The sequence below is a fragment of the Callorhinchus milii genome, unplaced genomic scaffold (genome assembly GCF_018977255.1).
Source record: "Callorhinchus milii isolate IMCB2004 unplaced genomic scaffold, IMCB_Cmil_1.0 Scaffold1, whole genome shotgun sequence".
NCBI classification, from domain to species: Eukaryota; Metazoa; Chordata; class Chondrichthyes; order Chimaeriformes; family Callorhinchidae; genus Callorhinchus; species Callorhinchus milii.
In genome coordinates this window covers 32,629,167-32,654,145 of record NW_024704742.1, presented here as the reverse complement: position 1 = coordinate 32,654,145, position 24,979 = coordinate 32,629,167, and the positions used below count along the sequence as shown (strand labels likewise).

The 24,979-nt window shown below is 43.3% G+C and overlaps 2 protein-coding genes across 2 annotated transcripts in view; one reads left to right on the top strand and one right to left on the bottom strand.

Moving 5' to 3' along the window:
- Positions 1-2,885: 2,885 nt before the first annotated feature.
- Positions 2,886-13,816, bottom strand: LOC121849482 (integrator complex subunit 12-like). Its single transcript, XM_042336983.1, has 7 exons — positions 13,749-13,816; positions 12,356-12,512; positions 8,446-8,598; positions 7,708-7,889; positions 6,295-6,454; positions 5,384-5,533; positions 2,886-3,844 (listed from the first exon to the last, which is right to left on the bottom strand). The coding sequence occupies exons 2-7, from the start codon at positions 12,506-12,508 to the stop codon at positions 3,278-3,280; spliced, it is 1,365 nt and encodes a 454-aa protein (XP_042192917.1). The 5' UTR covers positions 12,509-12,512; positions 13,749-13,816; the 3' UTR covers positions 2,886-3,277.
- A 56-nt stretch (positions 13,817-13,872) lies between these two features.
- The window catches only part of LOC121849977 (glutathione S-transferase C-terminal domain-containing protein-like), a 77,010-nt gene continuing 65,903 nt past the window's right edge, over positions 13,873-24,979 (top strand). The window contains exons 1-3 of the mRNA XM_042339677.1: positions 13,873-13,955; positions 14,590-15,019; positions 20,032-20,523. Coding sequence (XP_042195611.1) covers positions 14,597-15,019; positions 20,032-20,523 — 915 coding nt within the window. The 5' untranslated portion in view covers positions 13,873-13,955; positions 14,590-14,596. The remainder of the gene's footprint in view (positions 13,956-14,589; positions 15,020-20,031; positions 20,524-24,979) is intronic.

The following is a 24,979-nucleotide window of genomic DNA, read 5'->3' as shown; positions in this document are numbered from 1 at the left end:
TTGTATGAAAAAAGCCCTTTGGTCCATCTGATCTCACGGCTCCAGAATACCCACCCTGTTGTCCTTCCATCACAGTATGTAGCTCGCAACCACCTGACTCAGACATGAGTCTTCCACTGACTGACGAAGAATAATACTCTCTGGCTACACAACATATTGGCTGTACATCAATTCACTGTGGCTATACATTTATATACTCTGGCTGCATATACATACATACCACATTGACTACATGTTAATACACTGACTATATGTTAGGACATCACCACTCTGATTCAAAACCACCTCTTGTCAGCTCGATCAAGGAAGAAACCCAACATCCTGGAATCTTGAGACCTCTTCCAGTCACACCCAAGCTGTATGCTCAAGGTCATAGGCATGATACCAAACAATGCCTTTGGGCAGCTGCACTTCTGAATCGCTTCCAGACCTTTACTGTGCAGAAGTGTTCTCCATTTATTGCCAACAAGCTTGTGATCATACCAAATACTTTTGGTAATATGCAGAGCTAATCTACAGGGCTAACATTTTCCCCTTTAAATTCTATGGATGTGCTTCCAAAGAATTTGATAGTGTTACTTTAATAGTCACCAATGCAATCATTTATGTGTTGATTTAATCAAGTAACCAAATTAACATATTTTTCGATATGGCATTCTTGTTATATTTACTTAGTCTGTGTGCAAAAATTTTGCAAATGAAAGTTTGCATTTATATAACTCCCTTTACACAGGGAATCGTCTTGGAGCACTTATAGTTGTACAGGCATTGCGAACGCATATTTGAAGCCAGTTTGAAAACGGAATTTAGGCTCAGGTGTATTCTATGAGAATTGGGCTGATTTGTCACTGGACTGCTAATTAGAATACATTTTGTTCAAAAAACACTGTTAAGGAGGCAGAATACAACTCAAATAAGGGATTTTCTGGGCCAGGGTTTTTTCACTTTTATTTAAAATTATAAAACAGATTTATTTTTTTTAAAAATGATTGACTAAGATTATCTCACAATCAAGGTTATTGTTTTGTGTAGATTGTTTTAGCTGGGGCAGAAAATAGTGCCTGTGTGTGTTGGGGGTGGAAATTAAGCAGGTTTTAAAATTATAAATTGTTTTAATAGGGTAAGAGAGACTACTTCCATTGATCAGTGAGTGAGGAACAAAGGCGTATTAATTGCAGATTACCACCAGAAGCAGAAATAATTGGTATACACAGGTCGATTGTTAGGCATTCATGAGATGTTTTACCATGAATACCTGTTAAAACTGAACCCATGATAGCATTTAAAAAGGGAATTGGATAAATACTTGAGGAAAATAATATTTTGAGGAACGAGCAAGGTGATAGAGTAAGCTACCTATAAAGATTAAAGCTAGCATAGTAGGCAATAAATGTTGATTAAGCTTTTGCTCTGTTGTATGTTTTATATCATTCTATATATTTTCAAATCATGCCACTTCTTCACTAGTTGACCATTTTGCATGAGAGGATTTGTAACGTCTATCGTCAAAATCACGAACGAAGGGTTTGGCACTAGATTCAGCAAGGATGTTATGTGGGCAATATTCCAGATATGGAATTATGGATTAGCAACTGACTGGATGCAGGATTAGAAGCACAGTGGAGGTGTGGGGGAGCAGAGCACCTCCATTCTGCTCTGCTTAATTGACCTGATTAGTCAGTCAGGAAGATTAATGGAGTCAGAGACCAAATTGAAAAAGCGTTAGTAAAAAACAAACAATATGGATATCATCGGAAACTTTCAAAAAGGAATGAGATTAGCTCCTAGCAACTAAAATTATTCAGTGTATTATTAGATAGATATGTTCAAGAAATCTTGTGGAAAATTGCGTAGGTGATCCAATAGGTCAATAATCTTCTCCTAATTAAAGTTGTTACTATGAACATGTAGGAGGAGATACTGAATTACTGTATTCTGCTTACCTATCACATAAGATTCAAGTTACTACACTTACTAGCATACTGATTAATGACCAGTCACTCAAATGTGAAGCTTTAATGACTTTAAATTAGTTAGCAAGAATGGCAAAGATGAGTTTTAAAAATGCTTTCATTACTAAACATATTTCCATTGAAGACTAAGCATACATGGATGTAAACATATTATTTACCACCAGTGACCAAATAAATCTTGCTTTAAAAACTTGCTTTAAAACTTGCAGACTTTTTTCCCCAGTTCAATGACAGATGCATGAGGAAACCCATCACCGTGCTTAAGAGTATTCAAACCAGGCAGTTTCATATACATATGACACCTACATGTGGAAATGTCCCTGTGTCTGTAATGCACAATTGTCCATCGAGGGACACACCCCTTTACCTGATTCCAGAAATTATTTAGACACAGGTTGGCAAGAACCAAGGCTTGGGGATTCCAGAATGTATAATAGGGTAGTGCTGGAATCTAACTTGCTAAAATTTGCCTTGAGAACCTACTGCAAAGAGAAATCACACATGCACTATTGCAGTACTTACTGCTTATAAGCAGTTCTGGGCTGTACAAAACAATGTAAAAGTAGTTTGGGGATTTAACAAAAAAATTATAAGCAGTGAGGTTCACCAAGGGGAGAAGATGTCAACATTAACAACATTTGTCAACAAAATAAATGCTTTTTAAAAGCTCCAAGTTCATTAATTTAATCTCACCTTGCTTCCAGCACGGTAAACCGGTTTCACGTGATGGAAAATTTGGAGTGAGCATTGAATCTCAAAATCACTGAGAAGAATGCTTTTAGCAAAAGGAAAACAGCCTGAATCACTTGCTGCCTATCTAAAACAACAACAACAAGAAGATTACATTTGTATAGCGCCTTTCACGTCGGGAGGATGTCCCAAGGCGCTGGACAGAGCTATTTTCGTGTGCTTTTTTTCATTAAAAATGTGGCTGGTAGGAATGATTTAATTTAAAAAGTTGATTTATAAAAATGCTTTGTTTAAACACTGTGTAAGTTCTCCTGTGTGTGACAGTACCATTTTTCAACATCCCAAAACTCTACTCGGTTAATACCACTCACTTCTGTGCTGAACAATTCACAGAACTTTAGCGAACGCCCTCAAAAATAGATGAAAGTTTTTTGAGAGCTCAAGAATGTTCCTGTCCCATTCTTCACCCATGAAAAACAGATCATGTCCAAAAGATGATGAAAACTATTTTAAAGGCAAAGGTTTGACTGTCTTATTGGCAGCGATCCATGCAGATCAACAGATCATGGTTACATTTTGTACGAACCCTGCATACATTCTCTGATAGCTCACTATTATTTCTTCAGTTTCTTCTGTGCTGCTTTCTTTTTGACCATCTGAAGTCGCTTCATGGCATTGAGCTGCGACTCTTGCGATGTTGGAACTTTAGGTAGAGAAGAGTTGCCTCCTTCGGAGGTGACTTTTGCCCCATTGTTCCCAGTGCTGCTGATGGCAACACTGGTGCCTCCATTTCCACCACTAGCCTGGCCAGCACTGCTGCTTGTTGCTGTTAAACCCACTTTACTCACATTGTCATTGCTGGTGGATCGGTTGAGACCTGGTTTTCCCAGTGTTAAAGGAGGGGGTGGTTTGATGGGTCCTGGACTGGAGTTGCCACTTGCAGTCACTTTGGAACTTAGCCCTACTTTAGACGTTGTGAGCCCAGATAGACCCATTGGTTTTGAGTTTGAAGTGGTCAAACTAGGCTTCCCGCTGGCACTTTGAACAGAAGCTCCCAATTTCGCCGTGGAGGGGGCTGCAGCAGATGTTTTGGCTCCAAAGGCAGCCCATCCTGTGAGACCACTGGCGGATGAAGAGGATGAGTTGGAATTGGAAGAGTTCCCAGAAACTGCCGAGGTAGTCTGCAAAAAATATTTTAAATTAATAAAAAAGTATTTGAAACCACATTCAGCAGGGTGAAAAAGACTTAAATATTCTCTCTAGACCCTCAGCTGATACTTTATAGGGGAAACCTTTCTCGTCCACAAAATATGCAGTCAGTTCACTTTACGGTATATCCTGTGAAGCGCTTTGAAACGTCTCAACGACCCGATAAGGCACTATATCAAATGCAAGGATTATTATTATTAGCCTTGAACTGTAATTGAATCCCATATTGCGTTTTGCACTCATTTCCTAGTAAACGCCTTCATCACATCGAGGCTCGACTATGCAAACTCACTGCTTGTCGGCCTCCCCAACTCCTCCCTCCACAGACTGCAGACCACCCAGAACTCTGCAGCCGGTCCTCTCCCACATTAGGCTCCGCGATCCTATTACCCCCATCCTCACCCGACTCCACTGACTCCCTATCACACAGAGGATACAGTTCAAGATCCTGGTCCTCACCTCCAAAGCCCTTCACGGTCTTGCTCCCCCCTACCTCTCCGACCTCCTAACCCCCTATCACCCTGTTCGCTCCCTCCGCTCAGCGGGCTCCGCCTGCTTCACGTCCCTCACCTTGCTTGCCCCACTATCGGGGCGTGGGCCTTCCGCCATTTGGTACCCACCCTCTGGAATTCCATCCCGCAGTCCCTCCGTCTCACCCCCTCCCTTGCCACCTTCAAGACCCACTTCAAGATCCTCCTCTTCGACCATGCTTTCGATCTCCCTGCTTCCCCCCCCGCCCTCCCCCACCCCGACCCTCAGCTCAGGTTCGTAACTCTGTCTGTCCAGCGCCTTGGGACGTCCTCCCGACGAGAAAGGTGCTCTACAAATGTGTTGTTGTTGTAAACAATTGCTTTTCCATTGATTACAGTTGAGGAATGCACAGGGAAATATTACTATTCGTTCAGTATTATACATCATTCTTCAATTTGTATTAATGGTGTATGGTGTATTAATAGTAATGGTGTTAATTTTTACTTGCCATATGATTTAAATGAAAGCGATTACCAAACAAATGCCTCTGCAATTTAACAATAATTTATTCCTTTGGGTGTACACCTGATCAAACTGACATATCTCAAAAACATTTCACGCTCAGTGAAATGACTTTGTCGTGTTTTGCATACACCAATCAGACCCACTGAAACCTTTAGGACCAACAACTAGTTCACATTTCATCACAAATCATCTTGTTTTGTACTTTTAAGACCACTCCAGTGGGAAGTGGACTGACTCACATCAATCTACTTTGCGTGGGAACCTCATGGCCAGCAGAGAAAGGAGACTTCCACCCCGTTAGTCCAGGCTGAGGTCAAAGCCGTGGCTCAGAGTGAAGTGCACTAACTAATGCACTCTTCCAATCCAGCAAAATGTTGTCATTACTTTGGGAGCACATCCAGAAACAGGCAAGTTTTAAACCTATAATGCACCAAATGAAAGTTTCAACCACTAAACCATGACCTATTGCTGAGGAGAATTTGTTTAACACTAATTATTGGAGACTATTACTGCACCTTCACTTCCGTTCTCTTGAAGGCCTGAAACGAAGTCATTTCCTGTTTAAGTTTCATTTCAGGTTTTTTCACCAGGGGATCCTTGACTGACGGGACTGTGCTAACAACTGAGGTAGAAACTTTTGGAGTTGTCTTTTGTGTCTTCTGTGCCTGTTTATAATAAAAAATGACAAAGTTATATTCTAATTACAAGACCTCAAAACATCATGAAAAGTAACATTTAGTTTGGTTACATCAAAGATTGTTGATGTTTTATCCTTTTCTGGGTTCCATCTTAATATTAACATTCCCAGACGAGCATGTTGGACACGGTGTTTACGCAACTTTGCTGTGACCCCCGATGGCTTTGCCTATAACTTCATGAGTTGTACTTAAGTTACACCATGTGAATCATAGACAGTATTTCTAAGAGAGGAAGTAAGGAGCCAATCTGCACTGTACAAACGTCTCCAATATAAGTTCAACAGGTAGATTAACTGCCCTACCTCCCATACTTATTACACCCATCGTCCCAGGGGAAGCTAAACAGTCAGACAACACTTTTCACCCACTGATGTCACTTTGAAAAATAACTGGTTCCCAAGTCCCATCCAATGACGGATGTATACAAGTCTAACACATGCGTCAGCTCAGCTTTCAGTTTACTCCACTTTTCTTCCCAGGTTTCTGTGGCTCTCAATGCTGACCCAGCATCTCTCCATACACATTGATGGTTTGGGTGAAATTACAAAATGCAGTTTCTCACACTTTGGCCCAGTCCATCACAAGTAGTTTGAAACAGTCCTGTTTAACGTCACTGAACAATTCCATCGCTGCTCCTTACCATCTAATTTGTAATATACTGTGGCATCTCTAGCAAACGATGAATCATTCTAGTGGCATTAAAACGTGGACTCAATGGAAACTCTTACCATTTTCTTCATCTGCCTGGTACAGCGGGCACAGTACCAAACCAGCCGAGGGTCGTTCACATCCTTATCTGTGACTTGGGGCTTGTGACAGTCTTGGTGGTATAGGTTGTGGCATTCTTGACATTCGACCAGCTGATTACCTGATGTAACCGTCATCTGCCTACAAGCAAGGTCACAGCCAGTGAGCCAGTCATTTGTTGCTGGTACTATCAAAAAGTACACTATGTCTAGACAATTCTATCCAATAGCTAAATGTGAGTAGCCATTCAATATACTTCCAGTTACCACCTCAACTTTTTAAATAAAATCAAAAATATGGTGGGGGAAATGCACAGTAGATTGTTCAGCATCTGAAAGTGATGGTTTAATTTTTCTGGTTTGACCTTTCATTAGATCTCCTTGACTGCCCTACTCTATGTAGTACTGATGCAAATACATAACCTGTCTATCAGATGATGATCAAACCTGCTGTACATTTTCAGCACTTTTTCTCATTTTTACCATTCAGTTTTGCTTTTGATCCAATTGATTATTTCTCAATCCTCCATTTAGAATACAGAATATCTTAGCGTAACCAGGACATTTCTCTACATGCAAAGCAAAACTACCCACCTGGAAAGCACAGTACTCGCTGTTACAATGGAATTACACAAAGTGGCTAATTCAAAGACCAGATGATTAATCGCAGAGTACACAAGCTTTGCTTACACAGTTCATCAGTACTCCGAGACAAGGTTAATATCCTTATTTACGCCTAGCTATCTATCATTCAGCACAATAAAATTTTATATTGATTTGAAAGAAAGATTTGCACCTCTAGCACTGTATGCCGAACAGTCACTGATGTCGAGGAGACCTACTGGGCGATTGTGATTTATGTAAGTAAATCTATGCCAGGCTTCTGACTGATGTCACCGCAGCTATAATAATTGGTAAGGAATTTTGTAAGGGAGGGAGGGTTTAAACAAATTACACATTTAGTATTGTGCAAGTGACCTCTGTATGTTTCATTCCATCTTGGGAAGAGAATTTGGCTGTGTAACTTCAGTTGTGGATTTGCATTCATCTGAACTGCAAACAAGACCATGTTTGGTATTTTTTTCTGTGGGGGGGGAATAAAGTTCACAAACAACACAAACAACAGTAAAAGGGACAGGCAATAACGATGCTGGACTGGAAAAGACATTGCATAAGGTGACTGGCATTACGCTAATATAGGGTTCTTTTGACAGCATAATTCAGGTAATTATGACTAGCAATGCATATCGTGCGACCAAAATTTGTTTGACAGCATATTCGGATAAGACCTTGCTAAATAGAGGGAAGTCCACGTCTCGTTTTTCCACTGAGATACACAGGTCTGTGAAATCAAGTGGTCGTTTCACAAAACCATTTGTAAACAAACTCTCTTACCGACAAACCACGCATGCCAACCCCATTTCCATGGCAAAGTCTTCAGCACTTTCGAAGCCTGGCAGGTCTGGCTGGACCAAATCCTTGCTGGACTGAACTGTGATGGGAGATGAGCGATTCTCTGACTTTTCCAATCTGGGTTTTTTCTGGATGTCGATTCCTTCAGGAGGTTCCAGTTTAACCTAATTGGCAAAAAGGGGAAAGGTGATTGGATACATGTATGATTTCTTTAAGAAGTTGATTCACAATAACCAAGGACACGAGTACTCTGCACAAGGTTTCGATATTAGGTCAAAATGCCTTCAACGATAACAAACCGGAGCAATTTGCATTGCATTCTCATACAGGATAAAGTCTTGGAGCCAATCTCAAAGATGGGGATGGAGGTCAAGAAATAAGGGGAGGAGCGGTAGGTAGGTATGGATGAAGAATGCCCTGGGACACTACCTTGCGTGAGGGACGCTATGTATTTGCAAGTTGTTATAGTTATTGAAGAGATAGCTTTTTTTTGGTGGGATTTAAAGACAGATAATTGTGGCGGGGGGTGGGGTGGAGGTGGGAAGGTGGGGGAGCTTCATTCCAAAGGTTAGGGGAGTAATAGGGGTGATTATAATAGATGACAGCTTGGCCACCAATGGGATCAAGGAGGGAGCCTGCGACGTGGAGGTCCCATGCAGGAGGCCCGGGATACCAGATGCGCAGAGGATCACAAATCAAATTAAACTGGAAATATTTGACCTTTTCAGCTGGTCTCTTCTCCGTCTCCTTCTTGACTTTCTCAACAGAACTGGATTTCCCATTGCTGCCCAACGATAGACTGGACGACACCTTGGACTCCTGCTTACTAGAACTGGATTTGGAACCAGTAGTTATCTTGGGTGTATCAGTTTCCTGTCCAAAAGAAATATACAGGATTAATATAATCTTTCTGAAATCAAAGCAAATCAACTTGTTTATGGGACAATTTTTGAAATACAAGAGGCATGAAATTCCCCCCTCTTCCTGAAACAAAAATGTAGTGATATAAGACATTTCAGTCAACTATAGGTACTCAGTACTGTACTGACAAACCTAGACGGGATGTTCTGTTGTACAAGACCGTATATCAATATTTGGCTAAAGAAACAAAGATACACACAGGCTGGCCTATTTGCCAACCATACTTATCGGAATGCGATGTAATGGAAACTTTTCACAAAAGCAAACAAGAATAGAGAGACTCCAATTACACATAGATTTGTGTACATTAAAATGGAAATATAACTGCTAAAAATGGGACAGAGGTCAAACAACAAACAAACAAACACAGAATTAAGAAAATAATCAGAGAAACGATAGCCAAATAGGACAGGGGACAGAGATAGGCGCATGAAAATAACATTAAACACTAAGCTTGTGCATTTGGTTTTAGTCCAATCTCTCTCTGCTCGTCCCCACCCGTTAACTCTCCTGGATATGCTAAAGCCAAATGTGGAGTCCTGTAGCTCAGTGGTTAGAGCACTCACCTTGCAAGCGAGACACATGGGTTCAATTCCAGGCAGAGGGCGAAACCTTGCGCAAGTTTCCTTACCCCACATGCCTGATAATAATCTCTCCAAAACAAAACAATAATAAAATTGGTCATTTTCAATCCACGACTGTTTGTGGGACACTGCTGTGCGCAATTGGCTGCCGCGTTTTGCCCACAAATATACAGTCAATTCACTTTACAGCATATTCTGTGAAGTGCTTTGAGACATCTAGAGGACGTGCAAAGCACTATGTCAAATGCAAGGATTATTATTAAATGCATTCATACAGACAAGCCACAGACATACACGGTAACGCCCTTGAAGAAGTGAACAAACAATTTCTGAGAGCTAAATATTAACAAGAGACGAGTAAAGTAATGAAGGTAAATCAGACCTTGAAAGTGGCAGCACAGGTGGAAAGGACTGTGAAAAAAAACTAAGAGTATTCTGGGTTTATACATAGGGTCATTAGAGTGCAAAAGTAAAGCAATAATGCTAACTTTGTACAAATCTTTTTTTGGGGTGAGTGAGGTTAGGCCCCACTCACAGCCAAATTAGACTGAAATGCGTTCCTCAAGGGAATGAAGGTTGTCTCCGCAGACAACCCCTTTGCCCCCGAAAAAAAAATCTAGGTTCAAAATCGTCAAAGGACAATGTGGACCTGAAACCTGTCTTCACGACTACCCGCACAAGTCAAGTCACCTCTCCAGCAGGGCAAGCCCTGTCTGAGCCTAGTGACCAAGTACTTGAGTTAGCTCTGTATTCCAGTATCTCTGCTTCTTTGTGAGGGCAGATCAAACTCCTCAGGTCGGAAGTACTGCAATACCAATTTCAACTAACAGAGGGCCGAAGGCATAGCTCCTGCTAGTAGCTCGATTTTCCCATTATTATTATAATAATAATATTTGCATTTGATATAGCGCTTTTCAAATCTTCTAGCCGTCCCAAAGCGCTTCACAGAATATACTGTAAAGTGAATTGACTGTATATTTGTGGGCGAATGCGGCAGTCAATTGCGCACAGCAATGTCCCACAAACGGTTGTGGATTGAGAATGGGAAGGGAGAGAGATGATAATACAGTAATGGCCCATTGTAGCTTCGCTTGCAATCAAAGGATCCAATACAGAATGTAGATTGACAGACAGACACACATTTCATCTTTATCTATACAGCTGGGGAGGGCTCCTTTTGTGAAGGTTCCTGATGGGAGGCCTCAGTGGGAGGACTCCTGGTTGGGAGGACTCGTTGGGAGTGGATACATGTATGATAAACTTGTTTAAGTCATAGCTTTCCTCTGTCGCTACATTGTTGCAGAATATATTATAGATGCATCTCTCTGGAAAGGTGTGTGATTTTTTTTGTCACTACTTTGTTGCAGCAGACCATGCATCTTATACTAATAAAGACAAAGTGTCTGTGTGTGTATGTGTTTCCGACAATAATGCAATAACTGATTGACGTAGAGACATGATTTATATTTTATCGGAAAGGTCTTGCATGCGGGAGCGTCATGGGCATTTCTCTTTCGGGGATCTCCTATCATCGATGAGCTATATTTAAAAAATGCTTTAATTAAGCCCCAAAATATGAGGTATGCATGGTATTCTGCAACAAAGTAGTGGCAGAGGAAAGATGGATCTATACTAATGTATCCTGCAACAAAAGGATGGCATTTTTTTCAGGTTGTCATGGGAGCTACACTCCTCCCACCAGGAGTCCACCCAACCAGGAGTCCAACCAACCAGGAGTCCTCCTCATAGCATATTTTCTAAGCAAGACTTTCAAGGACAAACAAAAATGCCAGACAAAAGGGAGAAGGCCAATTAAATGAAACTGAAGAACAAAGAAGAGCACAGCTGGACTTCAATGCTTAAAAGACTAAGAGCAAGGCAACATTAGTTACCCGCTCAAAGAATGGCGTGGCTGGACTTCGACGCAGAAAGGCATGCAAGGTGTACGCAGTGTTTCAGTCATGTTAAATGGTTAGTGAGTGGTATCACTGAAATCTACATTCCATATTGGATCCTTGGTTGCAAGCGGAGCGGCAATGGGTACAGAGAGTATCTCATATTTTAGGGCTTAATTAAATCATTTTTTAAATATAGCTCATCAACGACAGATCCCCGAAAAAACAAATGCCCGCGACGCTCCCGCATGCAAAACCTTTCCGTTGAAGTATAAATCTCAATCGGTTATTGCGTTATTGGCGGACACACAGACTTTTTTTCTTTATTAGTATAGATTACGGGGAGATTCGGTTGCGGTCGTGCTAACACAAGCGAATCTCAAAAGGAACACAATATTCCAAGGAGTAACTGATAAGAACAGATACTACATTTGATCTTGGCTAAAAGGCTGAGAAATTGGCAAATCATTGGTTGCTGGAGTAGTGCATCCAGTTTAACAAAGAATGTACAGCACAAAACATTCAGTGTACATACAACAACTTGCACTTATATCGCACCCTCCACAGAGGATCGTGTCTCAAGAGCGCTTAAACTCATATACTCCATATGAGTCTCTACTCACTCTTAACTCCATCCCATATACTTCTATTCCCTTTTCCCTCCCGTGAAGGACTATCTTCCTCTAAAATGCATCTATTCTATCTGATTCAGCTATCGTTTTGAGCAGTGAGTGCTACATTTTCAATATTTTCTGTGTGAAATAGGTCTTTCTAAATTTTCTTTTACAGTCTATTAACAATAACATGATTAAACACTTACAATTTGAAACCTCCGTATTAGCTCCCCTCTTAGGTACCTCATTTTAGGAAAGATGTTAAGGCCTTGGAAGTGGTGCAGAGGAGATTTATAAGAATGGATGAGGGATGAGGGGTTTCAGTTACAAAGAGAGACTGGCTCTATTTCAACTGAAGCAAAGATTGAGAGAAGTTGTCCAGTACCTCAAGTCTACCGTGCAACAGTGCTATAAAAGGACTCGCACTATATTAAAGGCACAAAACAGCAACAAGGCTAACTGACCCTTCAATACCTTCCCTCCTCTTTCTCTCAGAAGGTGATCAACTCTGCTAATCCCTCAACCCTCCGCATGAGACTAGAAACTCTGCTGTTGTGTGTAACATCAATGTTGTGGACAGGAGGCAGATAGCTTTACCAGAACATCCCTCCCATACCTTTTGTAGTTGCCGAAAGCTGGAGTCACCACCTCTGGCCAGGGTTTCATCCAGCAAACCTTTCAGCTTCTCTGCTGAATCTTTAGTCTTTGAATGCAGATAGCCCAGAGCTTTCAAGAATATTGGATCCAGCTCCAAGTTTGGAACAGCCATTGTCCTGCGAAGCACCAGCCAGAAGGTTGAATGGAAAATAAATTAGTTGAAGATCACCTCAATATTATCAGTGAATGAATGAACCCCAGAGAGTATTTGGGGTGAAGTGGGATCCCATAGTGGGGTTTTGCAACGCACTATGGGATCCCACCACCTCAAATGCTCCCCACCTCTTTCTCTCCCTCCGCTCTCCACCTTCTGCCTATTCTGTTCCCACAAGGGCTTTTCTCGATAGATGCTGTCAGTCTGACTCAGTTGGTAGCATTCTCGCCTCTGAGTCAGGAGGCAGTGGGTTGCAGCCCCAACACACACTCCCTCTCCTCCATACACACACCCCCTCTCCCCCTCCTCTCACACTATTCCCCTCTCTCCCCCACACCCTCTCCCACTCTCTCTCTCTCCCACACACTCCCCCTCTCACTCTCTCCCTTTCCCACACACTCCCCCTCTCACTCTCTCCCCCTTTCCCACACACTCCCCCTCTCACTCTCTCCCCCACACCCTCTCCCACTCTCTCCTTCCACACACTCCCCCACTCACTCTCTCCCCCACACCCTCTCTCACTCTCTCCCTTTCCCACACACTCCCCCTCTCACTCTCTCCCCCACCCCCTCCCACTCTCTCCCTTTCCCACACACTCCCCCTCTCACTCTCTCCCCCACACCCTCTCCCACTCTCTCCCTTTCCCACACACTCCCCCTCTCACTCTCTCCCCCACACCCTCTCCCACTCTCTCCCTTTCCCACACACCCCCTCTCACACTCTCCCCCACTCTCCCCCTTTCCCACACACTCCCCCTCTCACTCTCTCTCCCCCACTCCCCCCCTCTCCCACTCCCCCTCTCTCTCTCTCCCACTCCCCCTCTCTCTCTCCCACCCTCTCCCACTCCTCTCTCTCTCTCACCACTCCCCCTCTCCTTCTCCCACTCCCTCTCTCTCTCTCCCACTCCCCCTCTCTCTCTCCCCCTCTCCCTCTCACACTCCCCTTCTCACTCTCCCACTCCCCTCTCTCTCTCCCACTCCCCCCCTCTCCCTCTCCCACTCCCTCTCTCTCTCTCCCACTCCCCCTCTCTCTCTCCCCCCTCTCCCTCTCACACTCCCCTTCTCACTCTCCCCTTCTCTCCCCCACTCCCCCTCTCACCCACTCCCCCCCTCTCTCTCTCCCACTCTCTCTCTCTCCCACTCCCCCCCTCACACTCCCCCCCACACGGACACACTCCCCCCCACACGGACACACTCACCACTACTTTCTCTCCGGTCGGAAGCATCATTCGGTGATTTCCGGTCCCGCTGTTTCCGCGGTCCCCCCTCCGGCGAGAGACAAAACGTAACTTCCGGTCCGTCGCGCTCTTCGCTCCGGACTGGAGACAAACCGCGGAGCGGAGGGACTGCACTGCACTGCACACACCGCGCAGTCACCGGACTACACGGACTACATCATTCTATTGGTAAGTAAACCGCATACATTGTGTTATTATTGTTGTGGAGTAAAGTACACCATAGTTATCATTATTGTTATGGATGATAGAGCGAGTGGATGGACTGACCTGACCCCCCCCCCGACCCCCTGACCCCCCACCCCCTGACCCACCAAACCCGACCCCCCACCCCTGACCCCCCCCCTGACCCCCCACCCCTGACCCCCCCACCCCCCGACTCCCCATCCCCTGACCCCCCCCCCCCCCCCCCCCCCCCCCCCCCCACCCCCCCCCCCCCCCCCCACCCCCTGACCCCCCCCACCCCCCCTGACCCCCCACCCCTGACCCCCCCCCCTGACCCCCCCCCCACCCCCTGACCCCCCCCCCCCCCCCCCCCCTGACCCCCCACCCCCTGACCCCCCCACCCCCTGACCCCCCACCCCCTGACCCCCCCACCCCTGACCCCCCACCCCTGACCCCCCCCCCCCTGACCCCCCCCCCCCTGACCCCCCCACCCCCTGACCCCCCCACCCCCTGACCCCCCCCCACCCCCTGACCCCCCACCCCCTGACCCCCCCCACCCCCTGACCCCCCCCACCCCCTGACCCCCCCACCCCCTGACCATTCAGTTGTTCGCTGATGGTTCTTTCGCTCTCTCCTCCAGGGCCCCAATGAAGGACAAGGGCCCGCGTGGCCCCACCTCAGAGCACCTGTACCTGGAGCTCACCCACCACTCACAGGACCTCGTTCTGCCACTGCACACCTCTGTCGTTCTGTTTCTGCTGTCCTACTGTGACTGCACAGCTCTGAAGCTGGTCCTGGTGCCCGAGGGCGATATCGTGGACAGTCACCCGGGGAAGAGAGGGGTACCACAGAGCCTTGCCATTGACATCCTCTCCCACCAGGAGCTGCCTGCAGTAGTGCAGAGCTGCCGCTTACCTGCACTGGTAGAAAAGGGTGGAAATTTCTGCCGAGCTGGGCTGGCTGTCACGCTCAGGCACATTGTACAGGGGACCTGCAATGCAGATCCTAGCAGGAAAGACGTCGCTGAGTTGCTTGGCTTCAAGAAGACTTGCTTAAAGGCTTGTGCTGAGGTGAGTAAGCGCTTGGTTTAGCCGCTAATCTGGAAGGAAAGATTGAAATCTGTATTCGTCTCCATAGAGTTGAGGCTAGCACTCCAGCGCAGGGCTGGGGGAGCACTACATTGCCAGAGGTGCTGTCCATCAGATGAAACGTTAAATTGTCTGCCTACTCAGATGGACATCAGTGATTCCCATGAAAAAAGATGAGTGAGTTTATTCCGGTGTCCCAGGCAACAATCGTCCAGATAAATTGGTCATGCACTTAATGGCTGTGTGTAGAACATCAGTATGTGCAAAATAGCTGCCGTGCCCTGATTGTTTTGATAGGTGTACAACAGCAGCCAAGGTGACAATCACGCTCCTCCACTCCCACTCAGCACCCCTCTCCTCTCCAATTCGCTCACTCAACTCTCTTTTGCTCCCCTCCCCCCACCCTCCACTTCTTTCACCCCCAGACTGTGTATTGATGATTGCATAGCTGATGCCTTACTTGCATCAATAAACGCTCAATAGCAGACTGGCCAAAGGCTAACAGAAGACTTTCTTATAATCCCAAGTACCATACTATATAATAATAATAATCCTTGCATTTGATATAATGCTTTTCACTCTTCTAGACGTCTCAAAGCGCTTCACAGAATACACTGTAAAGTGAAGTGTCTGCACATTATGTGGGCGAAACACGGCAGCCAATTGCGCACAGCAGTGTCCCACAAACAGACGTGGATTGAAGTGACCAATTTATTGTTTTTTGAGGGATTATTATTAGACGTGTGGAATAAGGAAATTTGCCCGAGGTTTCACCCTGCCGGGAATCGAACCCAGGTCTCTTGCTTGCAAAGCGAGTTTTCTAACCACTGAGCTACAGGACTCCACATATTTGCGATGTACACATATTTGTGATACAGTATATTCAAAACATACGTCAGGACTTTGAGATGCATGTTAACTATCCCATGGCACTATCTAGAAAGAGAAGAGAATTTCTCCAGATGAAATTGGTCATTCACTTCATTGTTTGTGGGTCAAATTGGATGCCACATTCATCAACAATCTTAATACTAGTCACTACACTTTACAGTATATCCTGCAAATCGCTTTGAGACTTTTCAATAATATGCAAAGGTGCCAAATTAAATGTTAGGATTTTTGTTATTAAGGATTATTTAGAGTGCTGCACTCTACTGAGGGGATTTTATAATAATATATAATAATCCTTGCATTTGATACAGCGCTTTATCGCGTTGTTTAGTCGTCTCAAAGTGCTTCACAGAATATTTTGTAAAGTGGATTGATTGTGTATTTTGTAGACGATACGCAGCAGCCAATCGCGGTCAGCAGTGTCTCACAAACAGTTTTGGATTGAGTGACCAATTTTTTTGAGGGACTGATACCCCCCCCCCCGGAAAGCGATCCGCCAATTGACTAACAACCGGGTTCCTCCTTACTGTTTGAGGCGTGTGGAGTAAGAAAACTTGCCTATGGTTTTACCCTGCCGGTGAATCGAACCCACATCCTCTCGCTTGCGAGGTGAGCGCGCTACCCACTGAGCTCCAGCACCACATGCATGAGATTTGAGCTGCACTTTGGTCATTTTGGTCATGGTAAACGTTTCTGCCTTATTTGTTTGTTGAATCAAAGCAGGTGGTTTAACATCTTACTGCTTATTGATTTCTAAAGTTGAGCCAGGGAAGGTTTTGCAAGGTTCTGCAACCTGTTCTGGAGGGGTTGTCTTGTCTTTTAGATGGATACAATTGCAGTACTCAAGGTCTGTCACTAGATGTCATTGAGCTGTTTTGGGAAAACAAACCCAATTTATTTTGTCAAGGCTTTGAATTCTGGAACGGCGCAATATAAAGCAGGGAATTGCTGTGATTGTTTTTTTTTAACACATAGTAAGGCCTGATCTGTCACAGTTTAAAGTTTAAACATTGACAATAATAATGAAGAAAATTACTAGGGTTGGAGATTATGCATTTTAGGCTCTGCATTCAGCCTTGCGGGTGCTGAGAGAGTTAGTGATGTTGGTATTATATATCATTATACGTTTCATAACATTTTTTCCAATAATTATTCTGTCAATAAGTTTCATTATTTGCACTATTGAGTCACACTGTTTGCTGCACTTACGGAGTCAGTCTGGATCAGTTGGTAGCTCTTGCCTCCCAGTCAGAAGGTTGTGTGTGGGTTTAAGTCCAACTCTGAATTCACAGTCGATGCTCCAATGCAATGCTGTAGAGCATTTCATTGTTGGAGGATATATTGTGATCACAGATATCATACTGAAAGGATTTCTGATGACAGAAGAGATATGTGAGGCTATTATAGCACAATTTGAATGTTGTTCTATAGAGATAAAGGAGATTGAGCCTTGCTTTGCTAATTTTAACCACTTCATTGCCGTGCCTGGGACTGATGGGGAATTGCTTTAACATAAGGACAATTAATGCTGCTGACAGGTGGTGTTAGGAGGCTCCTCTGCCGCTATGGTGAACCTCTCCCTGGTCCACCAAACTTGTTCCTTGCACGTCTAAACCCAGGGAAACATTTGCAACTAAATGTAAGTGTACGTATTTGTACCATCAGTTGTAGGCTGTGTCGCAACAGTTATCCATATCAGAGGTTTTCTTGCTTCCAAAACTTAAAATAAAACCTCAGCAAAAAAAATCCCTTTCTAAATCGGAAAAGCAAGCTAATAAATTCCAATTCAAACGTTAATGTCACTATATTTTCTCCTGACCACAAACCGTTGGAAATAGTTCTGTCAGCCATCCAACTGGCCTTGTGTAGACTTCCTATTGTTATAATCTTTATTTGCCTTACTAAGTCGAGCAGGATTCAATCATACCCAAAATAGCTAACCAATGCACTTTTTTTCCCCACTTTCAATGATGATAACTTTGAAAGTTTTGAAGCTTAAGCACAACTTCTTGCTAACAAACTTATACCCATTGGATCCAATTGGAAGAAATATGGTTTGGTTACCTCTCTGGTTTTCTTCTGACCGTACAATATTTGGGAGCATTGAGTTAATATCAGAGTGGTTTGGTGTAATCGGTATTTCAGACCATGATAAATATCAAATGGCTTTTAGTAATAATAATCCTTGCATTTGATATAACGCCTTGTCACATCATTGAGACGTTTCAAAGCACTTCACAGAATATAGTGTAAAGTGAATTGACCATATATTTTATGGGCGAAACGCAGCAGCCAATTGCACCCAGCAGTATCCCACAGACAGTCGTGGATTGAGTGTAACTGGATTTTTTTAATAGATTATTACCCTTGGAAATTGATCCACCATTCAACTAACCATTCAGCTCAGACTGGGAAGAGTTGAGGATGCTTGGCAAACGCAACCTGGTAGCAATTGAGAATTTCCCCACTGCCCCGTGTGATACCAAAGATTTAAAAAACACAGTGGAGGAGGCGAAAGGGTTTACTAATGAAAATTAGGTAAGGAAGCAAACCTAGCTGCCTCAGAAGTGAAAGAAGATCTTTATCCAGAGGATCAATTGCCTCTGGACTATAGAACATTCAGAACATTGACAGGACACTAGCACCAAAGGTGTTATGTATAGATCTCCGCCCCTGTAATAATTAATAATAATACTCTTTGCATAGCACCTTGTCACATTGTTGAGATGTCTCAAAACATTTTACAGAATATAGTGTATATTTTGTGGGTGAAACTCGGCAGCCAATTGTGCACAGCAGGGGCCCACAAACAATCGTGGATTGAGTGACCAGATTTTATTTATTTATTGTTTTTTGAAGGGAATATTAAACCCGGAAAGCGATCCATTAATCGACTAACAAACAAGTTCCTACTCACTACAAGGTAAACAGAGTCGTGTAGAGTAAGGAAAGTTGCCTAAGTTTTCGCCCTGCCAGGGAATCCTCTTGTTTGCGAGGCGAGTACTCTAACCACTACACTACAGGACTCCAACCTACTGTATAAAAATGCAGCCTATGTTACCAGGAGACTCTTGTATTTGCATTGAGATGGTTGTTCTCTCACCATTTGAATGCATGTGGGGGAAGTCTTAGCAAGGAGATTAGTGCAATATTCTAACTCTCTGTTGCTGTGATGGATGGGATCTTGCACTTTCCCAGACAATTCAGTTGTATTCCGTGTGCCGGGGGTATTTTGTTTTATTATGTTCTAGTGCTGGTTGATTGTAGGGCAGGGCAAGCAGTAAGATGCGTTTCGTCATTTGGAACAAATCTCAAGTGTGATCAATAGTTTAAACTTGGAAACCATCCAGTGCAGAATAACTTTGAAAACTTGGACTGTGCCTCTACCCACCTATTCTGCTTTGTTTCCATATTTGGTGATTCCCATTGCAAAGCAGCATCTTGTGCCATGTTTTCAGTTGTCGGGTTTTTGAAAGCGTAATCCGTTTGACCCCCTTAGTATAGAAAAACTGGAAATGTGAAAATACAATAGGGTTGGAAATCTCCTATTAATAACTTTGAGATGTTTCAACACCATAGATGTATCAAATGCAAGCTTTTGTTTAGTTATAATAATTTTCATTATTGTATTATGTATTGTCCCAGCTCCTTGGGATGTCCTCTCGACATGAAAGGCGCTCTACAAATGTAATCTTGTTGTTGTATTTTAACCATTCTCTTGAATTCCATCCTGCAGTCCCTCCACCTCAACACACACCTCCCGCACCTTCAAAGCCATCTATTCAACTACGCTTTCAGTCACTTTCCGCCAATTGCCTCTGTCAAGTGCTTTGAAACATCTTCTTGATGTGAGAGGAGCTGTATAAAATTATTGTTGCTGTTTGTTCGAGAGGGCCTTGTCCCCTCCTTCCCCTTTTTCAGATCACGACTAAAGACCTTCCTCTTCGACCGTGCTTACAGTCACCTCATCCGTACCCCGGTTTGGTATCGGGCTCCACCACTGTTAAGCGCTCCGAGACAATATGAATGCAAGTTGTTTTTTGTTTTAGTTGTCAAATTGTGAAAGTATTTAACAGGAATAAGGTGTGCTTTCTTTCTTACAGGTAAGCCACTGGACAAGGCTGTGCGAAATCAGCATCCCATTAGCTGTGGAAGCTTTTCTCGAGACGTCTCCCGATCAGCGGGCAGTCATTCCACCCGAAATCCTGCACCTGGAGCGAAAGCTTGGGGAACCAGTCCGCGTTCACAACGATGACAAGATCCGCAGGCAGAAGCTACTGCACTTGTCCAAGGCGAAAGGCACGCAGCCCACTGCAAGCACATCTGAAGGCCCCCACAGAAGATCCCCTGAAAGAAAGGCTGATACAGACCCAGATGTAGAAAAGAACCAGGGGAGCAATGCGAGCAGCGTGGAGCTCAGCGCTGCACTCTCCAAACTCAGTGTGGAGCCGCTACCGTCCGTGACCACTAGGGAGCCCTCTTGCATTAGGAAAGTGAAGACCGTTGATCTGCCAGCACTGGAGCATGTGTTTGCTGAAGGTCTTTTCTTCACACTCACAGACCTGGTCCTGCTGCCCTGTCTTCATTATTACTTTGTGAGTCTTGCATTCTTAAACTGCAATTTTTGAAAAACAATGCTATATACAGTGTCATATATGCAGTATATATACTGCACTGTGAAGCCCTCCGCAGCCTTGCTCCTCCCTACTTCTGCAACCTATTAACACCATACCAACCTTTCTCCTGCCTATGTTCGGTGGGCACTTCGGCCACATTTAGGTAGCGCCTTGGGACATCTTTCCAATGTGAAAGGCTCTATATAAATGTCATTTGTTGTTGTAAAGGTAGAGGGGCTGTACTCTTTTCACCAAAGTTCAAATTAGCCTTTGTTTTACATTGTTTACACTGTAATAGCTTCTTGGTGGATAATGGAACTGGCAAGTCTTAAATCAAACCACTTCTATTAATAGTCTCAAGGTCAGGATATTCTGGTGAGGCTTCCCATTTTTGGCCAGTTCCGTTCAGTAACTGCACTGAGCACCACTGTGTTGTGATCTGAGGAATGCTGAGGGGGAATGTTAAGCCAGGACTTGCATGATCCCAGGCACACATGCCGTGCTGAAGCTAGTATTTAAATTGGATCCGTACCGCCTAGTTCCACATTTAAAAGCAGCAGGAGTTTCTGTAAGGAAGGCTGAGGGGAGCTGAGAATGAGAATAGATGCTTCCAAGAGACTGTCAGGTTTCGACTGAGTAAAGACATCATAATAAAATAAAATTGGTCATTCACTTCATGGCTGTTTGTGAGACATTGATGTGTGGAAATTGGCTGCCGTGTTTACCTACAAAATACACAGTCACTTTACAGTAGGGGTCTTCAACTGGTCGATCATCGCAAGGTGGCACTATCGAGCATGATCAAGCGATAGATCTGAGTAAATATTGAGCCCAATTGAAAACGAAGCCAGACGCACAAAGTATTTCATGCATCTGGAAATAAAAATATAAACATTTTTGTTTAAACTGCAGTAAATATCCCTCCTCCTTGTTTTTATTCACAAGACGCCACCAAGCAGCAATCGACTGTTTGGAGACCCCTGCTTTACAGTATATCCCATGAAGCGCTTCAGAGAGTCATTATTATCATTAATAATAATTAATAATAAATCCTTTCATGTTGGGTGTGTGGGAAAACACTTTACAGAATTCACTGTGAAGTGGAGAGTGAGAGCTTATTTGGCAGCCAATTTGTGCGCAGCAATGTCTGTTGCCTGCCCACGTTTGATTTTTTTTCCACTACCATGTTTACAACTAGGTTACAGCTAAACCAAGAAACTAATTTCTAACTGTGTTTTGTAGAGGGAGCGACCATTGAGTCAAGTTGCAAATTAAGGGTTTTCTTCCAAAGATTTTTTTTCTCTGCAAACATTTCACAGTTGAGTTGTTTTTCAGAATTGTAATGCTTAATTTAAATCAGATAGTATAGACTCATTCAAGAGGAAGCTAGACCTTCATATGAGGAGAGGGGGACAGAAGGGTATGGGAGGGAGTAAGGATGGGTGGAGACTCGTGTGGAATATAAACACCGGCACAGACTGGTTGGGCCGAGTGCTGTACAGTCTTTGTAAATCTTTGTAAATCTCTCAGAATGGAATGTTTCACCATCTGCTGGTAAAACAGGCCGGTTATGAATGGCATCTGGAGATACCGCAGTTTAATTTACCTGGGCTGCTTGTCATTTTTTATTTTAAATACAGTGATGTATAATGCAAGGCTTTGTCTGCGAAAGGCTTGAATATTTGTGACTTGTTTGAAACTATGGTGTGCTTTGCCTTCTCCGTGATGTTTGATGCTGCCCCGCATTAAAGGGCCCTATATAAACGCAAGTTGTTGTCGTCGTCGTGGATGAATGCAGCATACTTGCATTCTGCACTGATTGTTATAATGTAAGCCAAGCAGAGAATGACTGACCTGATGGCTTAAAAGGTTTAATGTATCTGATATCAAGTTTACACTGTTGTGTCTGTGCAGCGAATTACTTTCCTGAAGTTGTTCTGCACTTGTGATACGTCATTTGGGCTGAGATGTCTTTTTCTGATAATAATAATAATGATCCTTGCATTTGATATAGCGCCTTATCATGTCTTTGAGACGTCTCAAAGCGCTTCACAGAATATACTGTAAAGTGAATTGACTGTATATTTTGTGGGCGAAACTGTCCTTTGGAAAATCAGTTTGGTGCCGACTGAGGTTCGTGGCTTACCCCGTGGGTTTGTGACAGCACAGCTGTTCCCTGAAATTCTTATGAGAAAAGACATGAGGCCCTGCAATGATGCTTCCAATCCATTGCAATCATTTTGCAGTATTCAGGTACTCTAGTGCCTCGGTTGTCCTCAGGCTCTGCGCGCTCTGTTTTTGAGGTACTTCTCATGCTGTAGGCCTTGTTTTGGGGTATCTGTTGTCCTGAGGCTGTGCGCTCTCAGTTTGAGATGCAATGTATTAATACTCTGGCTCATGGGTCCAGGTTGGGGAGACATATTGTCTACAATGAATTCATAGGATCACTCACTCCATGGCTGTTTGTGTGACATTGCTGTGCGCAAACTGACAGCTGTGTTTCTCCCACAACATTACACTGTCAGTCCACTTTACAGTATATCCTGTGAAGCGCTTTGAGGCATTTTGATGACGTGATAAGGATCTATGTTAAATATTATTATTATAGCTATTATTAACTAGCCAACATAAATGTTACTGCGCCCTGTCTGCATAAGCGATTGCTCACTTACGTTTTCTGTGTGAAAGCCCTGAACCTGACAGATTTGCTTCTATACGTATCGTGTTGCTTTACCACATTATTATTTAGAGAGAAATAAAAAGGCCACACATTTGCATGAAAGTAATTTCGGAGTAAAAGCAAAGATTTAACTTCTGAATTAAGTGCCAGTGTGAACCGTTTGTAAATGTGAAAAGGGTTTTTTGTGGCTCTAGGACGGTGGGTGCTTTTAGGGGAGAAATTACAGCTGTCAGAGCAAACAAAAGCTGAAAAATAAGAAAGAATGTGAGGAATAATTGGATTATCCTCCTACAGAAATTCCTCACTGTATCTAGCCTTCTCCACTCCCTGGTATTACTGTTATTCTGCACCTGCTTTAGTGGAAAGCAATCCATGGCTGTTTGTGAGACACTGCTGTGCACAACTGGCTGCCGCATTTCGTCCCCAAAATACACAGTCAATCCACTTTACAGTATACCCTGTGAAGCGCCTTGAGACGTCTCGGTGACATGATAAGATGCTATACCAAATGCAAGGATTTTTATAAAAATTATTATTATTATTATTAACTATACTAAATTAATAATAATAAGCATCACTGCAGGTTCCTCTCCTGGATAATTCTTGTTCTCCCCACGTTTTCACGCAGTGTAATTAGGATCTGCAAAAAAAAAGTAGAAATAATTGAATTTCCATAGCCTGCTTAAAAAAAAATCATGCTTGCATTTGACACGGTGCCTTATAGTGTCAAAATGTCTCTAAAGAGCTTAACACTGCCAGTTTCTTTTGAAATGTATTGGCTGCGCAACAGGAAAATATCCTGCGAATGTGCACCAGCAAATAGTTAGAAACAGCAGTGAGTTGAATGTCCAATGAATCTGTTTTTTAGTGAATTTAGATAAGGCAAGAATTTTGGCTGGGACACCCAGATATTGCCTGGGTCCTCTTTGAAATAGTATCATGACATCAAAGGAGGAAATGGGCTTTATTTATCATCTGACGGATGGTACCTCTGAGAGTACTTTCTGTTTTGGTTCTGCTCTACAGTGTTAGCTTAATCTGTACGTTCCAGTTGTGGTGTGGGATTCTGCTTGTTCAGAAGGACAGTAAAGATCTCAGGGCATAATTTTAAAAAAGGACATTCCTCCCGGTTTTTTTTGGACAATATGTAAGATAAAAGATAAAGTAAAATTGGTTATTTGCTTGATGGCTGTTTGCTGTGTGCAAATTGGCTGCTGGGTTTGCTACAAAATACACAGACACTACATTTTACAGTAAATTCTATGAAGTGCTTTAAGATATCCTTCTGTTGTGTAGTCATTATATGAAAAGCAAGGATTATTATATAAAAATTGTGGCTCAAATCCGATTGTACCACATGCAAAACAATTTTGTAAGATGTAAGGTTTCCGCTCTTATGTTTTGTGACTGTTTTCAGTACTGCTGATGGGTTACTTAAACATTTTTTGACCTGTACTATCCCTTCATGTTTGAGTTTCTAAGGGCCTTGTTTAGATACCTCTTGAGTCTTTTGCTGATTTGAATTTAAAAATAGTTTTCTCTTGTGTAGCTTTGCTGCAACTGGGGAACAAAATATACAGTCAATTCGCTTTGCAGTATATCCCGTGAAGGGCTTTGTGACGTCTCGAAGATGTGAGAAGGCGCTATATCAAATGCAAGAATTATTATTATTAATAATAACAGTTGAGGAAACAGCTAGCTGCCACGAAAACATACAAAATGTGTATTTTCCAATTCAATCCTTGTTTGATTTTA